Genomic DNA, 8,205 nt, shown 5'->3' with positions numbered 1-8,205 from the left:
TCACACACACACACACACACACACACACACACACACACACGTACATATGTAACTACCGCCTGCAAACAACAACAAAAGCCCACACAGTAATCATTATGTAGGCACACAGAGACTTTTCTTGAGCAACTGGGGTCTAAGAGGTGCCAGGCTTTATTGTGGAAGACTCATTTGTGCTCCCTGTGTCCTATCAAAGCTTTAAAGTCTATTTTTGTGAAGTATTAAATTAGGGTCTTCACTCATGCTGCTTCAAGATGCCCAGTGAATTTGGAAATCGTTTGAAACAAACACATGGGTGACACTGTCACAAAGATGGAGGCTAAGGTGTGCTCTGGGCTCATCCAGACACCTTTGAGTCTAGCTCAAAGTGGTAGAGGACACCTGCTTAAAGCCAACCAAACCAAAGCAAACCACAAAACAAAACAAAAAAGCAAGGGTCATAGGCTGCCCTGCATATGGTAGTTCAAATTCCTGAGTTTTCTTTCTTTGCAGGGGAACATGCCTACCTTTTCTTTCTGTTCGCTTTGTACCAGGTGGATTAAGGTTCTTGCTCATTCAGTTTTGCTTTTAACTTTTTGATGAAATTGGGCTAGACATTCTAATAACAGCCAGAAGCTAGTTAGTTACAGAATTCTGGAGTCACAGAGCTGAAAAGACCTTGGCGGTCGCCTGCCAAGATCCCATCCTCTCTGCTAACAGGGAAGAAAATGGCTCCTTGCATTTGTCAATTACCGAGTAAAACCAGTTGGGAAGGTTCTAGGGGAGACGGAAGCGAGCAACACAATCTTATGCCACTGAGAAGGCCAAAGTTCTCTTGTCTCAAATTGGATCTAACATAGAAATGGAATTTACTTCTGCGAAACTGCTATTTTGTCAACTTGAACTAGATTTTAAAAATAAAGCAAAATCCAGTTATTTTATGTGAAAACAGGAGGAAGACACTTTCCACTGTGTTAGTTTCAGGAACATACCAGCTAGTGTGGGTATGATCTTCAGGGGGCTAAAGCTCATGATCCAGCCATGGGAAACATTTCATGGGTGAAGGGTCAACTACATACTCATTGCTCCCCAAATTGTATTGCCTAATCTTTGGTTTAATTTTTCTAGTTTTGAGCCAAGTATTCCAATGTCTGTGTGTGTATGTATGTCTGTGTGTGTATGTGTGTCTGTGTATGTATGTATGTGTGTGTGATCAGAGAACAACTTACAACAGTTTGTTCTCCTTCCACTATGCGGGTCTTGAACTCAGGCCGTCTGGCTTGACAGCAAGAGCCTTTACCCACTGAGCCATTGTGCCAGCCTACAATGTGTGAAGATTTAAGGAGGAAATGCCCACATACTCAGTTGCCTTGAGTAGCTACTCATTGCCCCCGCTGAAATGATTAATAGTGCTAGCTCTTTCATGGTGGCTAAGTTATTCATTCATCTACATTTGAAACTAGATGTTGTCTGTGGGCATCAATTTTGCATTCTCGATGGAATTTCGTAAGTGGGCTTATTGTACACTAATTATACCCTGAAACACCAGCGGACCTTCAAATTCTAGATTAAGCCCCCCCCAGGGGGCCTTACAATTTATTCAGGCGAAAGAAACAGAAAATAGAGGATACCATTCAGCCCTGACCTTTTCTAGTAGTCTGCCACCCCACAAAAGGCTGCTGTATGGGCAGTAGACGAGAAGACTCCCAGCGAGGAAGGTGAGTTACAAGGACTGCTGAAAGAGACTCAAGCCTTATTTATAGGCTACCCTTACCTGCCAGACAGCCGGTGAGGGTCTGTATTAGGTCACGGGAGAATAGCACGGCATAGCACCCACTCTTAAGGAACCACCGTAGTAGAGGAGAAGACTAAAGGAAAGCCTCAGTGATACACAGGCTATTACGTACTTGATCGGAGGGGGCACAGGTAAAAATTGGAGACCGCTTGGACGGTGAGGCAGGCATTTGGATTGCTACTTAAGGGACTTGAATATGTCAGTTGGCTACATAGGAAAGGACATTCCAGGCAGAGGGATAGGATCTGCCATGACAAAGGCAAGGCGCAGCCTGTTTTGTATCAGTTAGCTTTTACCATGTACTGTACCAACCTTCACACTTAACCCACCATTTTCCAGGTTTGGCCTTGTGGGAGTTGCCTGGGGGAGCGTTCTTTTCAGCTTGGGTACTCAGTTCCACCAAGGCAGGAGACTGATACTACTTCTCCACTTTCAAAGGATGCGGCATGGATCTGTCTGTTGGAATCGATCTCTCAACTTCTTCAGAGCGAGCTCAGCAGGACCTGCGAAGGCTGCTCCCGGGGCTGATGCAGCAGCTCTCTGTGCTCTCTAATGTCAGCTGTGACACTGCCGGCCAGATGGACCGCAGGTTCCGCTACGTGATCCCAGGCTCCAGCGGCCAGCTTGTCTTTGACTCAGGCTTTGAGAAATACAGTGATGAGATCATCCAGAAGTTCCTGGTGCATCAGGGTTTGGTGAACAATCGTATGGATGTAGACTTTCTGCAGAACCTGGGAGAGACTGCCATCCAGCTGTCTCTTGCCACAGTGAAGGTAATACATGCCTAGGACCCAGGCTATGGAGCCTTGGGGCAGGGTAGGATAAAAAGACTTTTGTAACTGAAGCCAACAGCACTGACAAGAGGAAGTTTTCATTCAGCCGGCATGTCTTTATTAAGTCATGGAGGCTCTGGGCTAAACAATACCAGCAGGGACCAAAGAATACAGCCCTGCCTTCCAACTGCTCACAGGTTAGAGATCCGAATCCTTCCATGATATAATTCATCTTTTTGTTTATTTGTTTGTGACAGGGTCTCTCTATGGAGCCCAGGCTGGCCTTGAACTCACAGAACGCCACCTGCCTCTGCCTTCCCAAGGCTGGGATTAAGGGGTGCGCCACCACACCCTACCTGCACAATTCTTTCTTATGACATCCAGAGCATGCCGCTAGGCTCCCTAGTCTCTTATATTCACTCCCAGCTTTTCGGAGTTCAACCGTTATTTTTGTAATCATTACACTGAGCTAGCCGAAGCCCACCCGTGGAGTCTCTCCCTTCCTGATGCCCCTTGAATGGTGTACCTCAGGCACTTACTTCTTCCTCCATTCAACGTCCAGTGTCCCTCACGTGCCTCCTCTCCTCTTGTCAATGGCACTTTGGTATTTTTTGAATGGATAAAGATGGAGGAGATGATTTTAAAAGCGTCTTTGAGTGGCTAGTTTAGACTGTTTCAACTCTTCTCTTTTTCTCCCTTTGGGGTGAAGGGAAGGAAAAGTTGAAAGGGAAATAAGTTTGTAATTTAGTAACAAATGGATAGGTCAGAAGAAATATTTTAAAATGCTGGGCCCCGCACACACAAATTCACTTGTATTTTTAAGAATCGTGTCTGGGTAGTGGGGGCACATGCCTTTAATCCCAGCACTCAGGCAGCAGAGGTAGGCGGATCTGAGTTCGAGGCCAGTCTCGTCTACAGAGTGATTTCATGGACATCCAGGGCTACACAGAGAAACCCTGTCTCGAAAAACCAAAGAAAAACAAATTGTGCAATTTTTAGCATTTACTTCTGCATTCTCCTTCTTTTGTTTCCTCTGTTTTTCCTGCTCTCTTCCCCTCCCTCTCTTCCGTGTCCCAGGTTCTTTTAGTGCTTACTGATGGACTTGACGAGGATCTACAGAGACTGAGGAGAACCTCGGAGCTCCTCCGCAACAGAGGTAAGCCTCCTGCGTGGACTGGATCCTCCCACCAAGGCCCCTCTCACCAAGGCCCCTCCCACCAAGGTCGAGCTCCAGGACTTCCGGTTGGACTGCTGGAAGCCACCTGCCCTAATGGGTGGAGCATGGTTCCAACGGGCTGAGGTCCAGCCTCTCTTGCATAAGTCTGGGTGTGGAGGCATCTCCCCTTCCTAGCATCCCCGATGTCAGAGCTGCTGTACTCCAGTATTGTCATCGAGTATTTTTATGTTTCTCAGAAGTCTCTGTTTGTCTTTTCCTTAACCGCTGGAGCCAGCTGGAAGCCAAACATTGCTCTTAGCCCCGCCATTCTCTTCAATCTTCCTCCCTGCCCTCCTCCACTTTGAAGGGTCAGGGAGCTACTCCAGGTGGCACGTTTGTGAAATTCGAAGATGCCCATTGCCGGCTGCTGGCTGCTGGCTGCATCTCAGAACACACTTGCTGCTCAGCGGGGCGTCCTAGTGTAGGACAATTTGTGCATATGCATAAAGTGGCTTTGGCTGTTTTTGTTTTGTGTCACAAGAAGCAAATGCAGCATGAATATCCAGCCACACTGATTTGTTCAAATTCCCTTGAGGCAGGATAAAAAGGAAGGGAGAATTCTGGGGACACAAGGATGGGGAGGGGAGGAGAGAGAGGAAGTTCCTTCATACAGGAATTTGGTTGAAGTTTCTTACCCACAGCAGTTGAAAAGGGCCAAGGAGTTTAAGTGGTGAGCAGGAAGCAGAAAGTGCTTATGTTCTGACCACCTCATGCCCTTGAGATTTGGAGAATCTGGGAGTTTAGGCAGACCCTATCAGGCACTAATATATCAGTGGAGTCACACTGAGACCAAACAGACATGGGTGTTTAAGAAATTCATCCGGGAATTGCCATGTTTGTTGTCAGAACAAATATTACTGTTAATATTTTGATCTGTAAACTCCCAGCATATACACAGTTGGCTTCTTGCTACTGAACAAGCTGCTGACAATCTTGTACATATTCCCAATTTACGCCTTAAAAATATGTTCTTGGCAACTAATGTGTGAGCAAAGTTTGCAGGCTCTTGTCACATACTCCCAAATTTCTTCCAGAAAAAAGAAGTTGCCATAATTTAAATTTCCAGGGTAATCAATGAAGCAAGTTCATTTGGAAGCAAGCTGTCATAAAAACAAACAAACATGCTTTTCAACACCAATGGTAAAATCGTCCCCAGTAGTATGTATTGAATATACCCCATCAAAGGAGAAGGACAAACGCGTCACCCACAGGGGGACTGACACATAGCTCCTGATACACTGCCTTCCTTAGCAGCCTGAGGACTTCCTCCAAACTTGTAGAGACCTAGCCCTGATATGGGATTCCCCTCTGTAAGCTGTGAATATTATTGGTTAATAAAGGACTGCTTTGAACCTATAGGAGGGCAGAACTTAGCTAGGCAGGGAGAACTAAAGTGAATGCTGGGAGAAAGGAGGCAGAGTCAGTGAGAAGCCATGGAGCCCCACCAGAGACAGACACTGGGGACTTTACCTGGTAAGCCACTGCCACGTGGCAATACACAGATTACTAGAAATGGGTTAAATTAAGATGTAAGAGTTAGCTAATAAGAAGCTAGAGCTACTGGGTCAAGCAGTGATTTAAATAATATAGTTCCTGTGTGATTATTTTGGGTCTGAGCAGCTGAGAACCAACAAGAATAGCCCCAGGCCAAACTAGGGTTCAGGTTGTTAATAAAGAAGAATTGCAGTACTAGCCCTGATTACCCTTCCAGAGGACTCAAGTTCAATTTCAGGCACCCACATGGCGGCTCACAATCATCTGTAACTCCAGTTCTGGGAACCTAATACCATCTCTGGGTACTACATGTGCATAGGCATACATTCAGGCAAACACTCATACACATAAGATAAAAATAAATAAAATCTAAAAACTTAAAAAAAGATACTTGAGGGAGAGGCAAGATACCATTGATAATTTGAGGTTAACCTGAACTTTCTTGAGAGCACTGGGCTAGCTAGGGCTACAAAAGTAGATTCTGTATGAAAGAAAGAAAGAAAGAAAGAAAGAAAGAAAGAAAGAAAGAAAGAAAGAAAGAAAGAAAGGCCCAAACCAGACAAGCCAGAAACAGCAATGAAAAAGAAGGCTAATTGTACTTTCACTATTTTTTTTTTTGAGTTAGTCTCACTGTGTAGCTCAATTTCAGCAAACCATGTAGCTCATGTGGATCTTGAACTCCTGATTTTCGTGCCTCAGCTTGCATGTTCTGGGGCTGCAGATGTCAGCCTCAATTGGTATGGGAACTTGTTTTAACAAAAACGCAGCTTGAGATAAGAAAGTCTGAGGATGTGGCAGTGGTGGAATGATGGTGACCATCTGGGATAGAGACAGAGACAGATGGTTTGGAAGACAGGTAAGTAACCCCCCTTTGATACTTCGAAGGACTCTCTGGACTCCTGCTCATCGGCCTGGAAGGCGTGCAGAAGGTAGAGGAACTGCAGGAGCTGGAGTTTGGCCGAGGGTTCGCGTACCGGCAGCCTCTGAGCATCGGTCTGCCGTCCCTCTCAAGCATCTTACTGAAGCAACTTGTAAGTCCTCTTCCAAGGTGTCCTTTGGTTGATCCCAGTGATGATAATGACTTTAAAGACTTTGGGGTATGTGTATGGGAATTTTACCTGTCTAGTGTATAGTATGACCCAGGCTGATGTAGAAGAAAAACCATATGTGACACAGATTCTGTGTTTCAGGACACAACTGTGGAGAGGACATGTTGTCACGTGTATGCCAAGTGTTATGGAGATGATGGGCTCAGAGGTGATCCTGGGACTCCTGGGAAGAAGGTGAGAATTCCTGGTGGAGGGAGAAGGTGACACTCAGTGCCCAGAGCACACCGAGGCTGATATCCTCACAGCCTTCTTTCTAATTCTACAGCTGTAACAAACCTTTGAGGACCTTGTTACTTCACCTATGCAACCTTGAAGTTCTGGGAGTGGACAATGCTCTCCCCAAACTGACCAGTATGGAAAGGCCTTTGAGACTTGACATCACCATAGCCTGTTCTTTCTATCACACAAGGTTTCCTTTTTATGTTGATTTAAAATTATTATTTTTTTTAGTTTATCACTCATTTTATTTTTTCATAAAATTATTTTTAATTCACATGTTTGTTGCATTTATTTGTATGCATGTGTATGTATGTACACACGTGCAGGCTACGATGTGCATGTGGAGCTCAGAGGACTTTGGAGAGTTGGTTCTCGCTTTCCATGATGTGGGTCCCAGGGATTAAATTTAGGCTATAAGTTTTTGTTTGTTTTGTTTTCTTTTTTGAGAGGGTCTGGCCTAGAGCTTGCTCTGTGCACCAGGCTGGCTTTGAACTTACATAGGTCGGCCTGGCTCTTCCTCCGAAGTACTGGGCTTACGGGTGTGCACCGTGTCTAGCCCAGGTCATCAGTCTTGATGGCAAGTGCTTTTATTGGCGACCGGGACAAGTTGTTTTACGTTTTTTATTTGTATGTGTGAGTCTGTGTGAAGGTCACAGATCAACATCTGGAATCTCCCTCAGGCGGTAACTGTCCACTGTAGTGTTCTGAACCTGGAGCTTACCTATTTGGCCAGGTCAGCCAACTGGCCAGCAAGCTGCAGAGTGCTCCTGTCTCCACCTTCCCAATTGTAGGGATTATAGTCACGTGTTGCCATGTAAGCTCAGAAGTCATGCTGAGGAGCTCAGACTTTACCTCTGAGCCATCTCTAAGCCCCCTTGGGTCTAACTGACAAGGCGGTCATAGATCCCACCTTTGCACAGGATGTTGCACTTACCAAATATTGACCTGGCCGGCATCTTTTTTTCCAGCAGTAAATGCCGTTCCCTTCCTAACGTTCTTCTCACAGCATTAAAATCGGAGAAAAGATACAGTCTTTGGCTTCGCGCAGCAGTTGCTTTTCTTCTCCATTAACTCTGACTTAACTGGCAGGAAAATTAGTACCTGGCACTTTGAGGGAAGACTAGCCCAGAGAAACGTTCCTCAGGTACTCAGGGCTGGCTAGGTTCTAAGGGACACCCAGGGGCCAAAGTTTTGAGAGGTGCATGGCCTCAAATCCCTGTGTGAGGTTGAACCAAATCCACGTGCACGCACACTATTCTGGAACTCTCTAGGCAGCTGGGGTGACCTTGAGCTGAGGACAATTACAGGTGTGTGCCAAGTGTGTGACAGGTGATTGCTAGGCGTGTGCCAGGTGATTGCCAGGTGTGTGCCAGGTGATTGCCAGGCATGTACCAGGTATGGTGGCACACACCTGTAGTCATCTTCAGCTCAGTGCTTGGCTGGAATGAGTTTTTTTTTTGTATGTAAAGATTTAATTTTATGGGGCTGGAGAGATGGCTCAGAGGTTAAGAGCATTGCCTGCTCTTCCAAAAGCCCTGAGTTCAATTCCCAGCAACCACATGGTGGCTCACAACCATCTGTAATGGGGTCTGGTGCCCTCTTCTGGCCTGCAGGCATACACAC

The 8,205-nt window shown here is 45.9% G+C and overlaps 1 protein-coding gene across 1 annotated transcript in view; it reads left to right on the top strand.

Annotated features, from left to right (window-relative positions):
• The window catches only part of LOC101995809 (collagen alpha-4(VI) chain-like), a 99,619-nt gene that overhangs the window by 18,880 nt on the left and 72,534 nt on the right, over positions 1–8,205 (top strand). Inside the window, exons 8-11 of the mRNA XM_013354218.1 lie at positions 2,210–2,544; positions 3,622–3,700; positions 6,140–6,285; positions 6,445–6,537. Coding sequence (XP_013209672.1) covers positions 2,210–2,544; positions 3,622–3,700; positions 6,140–6,285; positions 6,445–6,537 — 653 coding nt within the window. The remainder of the gene's footprint in view (positions 1–2,209; positions 2,545–3,621; positions 3,701–6,139; positions 6,286–6,444; positions 6,538–8,205) is intronic.

This window comes from Microtus ochrogaster, unplaced genomic scaffold (genome assembly GCF_000317375.1).
Source record: "Microtus ochrogaster isolate Prairie Vole_2 unplaced genomic scaffold, MicOch1.0 UNK33, whole genome shotgun sequence".
NCBI lineage: Eukaryota > Metazoa > Chordata > Mammalia > Rodentia > Cricetidae > Microtus > Microtus ochrogaster.
This window is presented reverse-complemented; position numbering and strand designations above follow the sequence as displayed.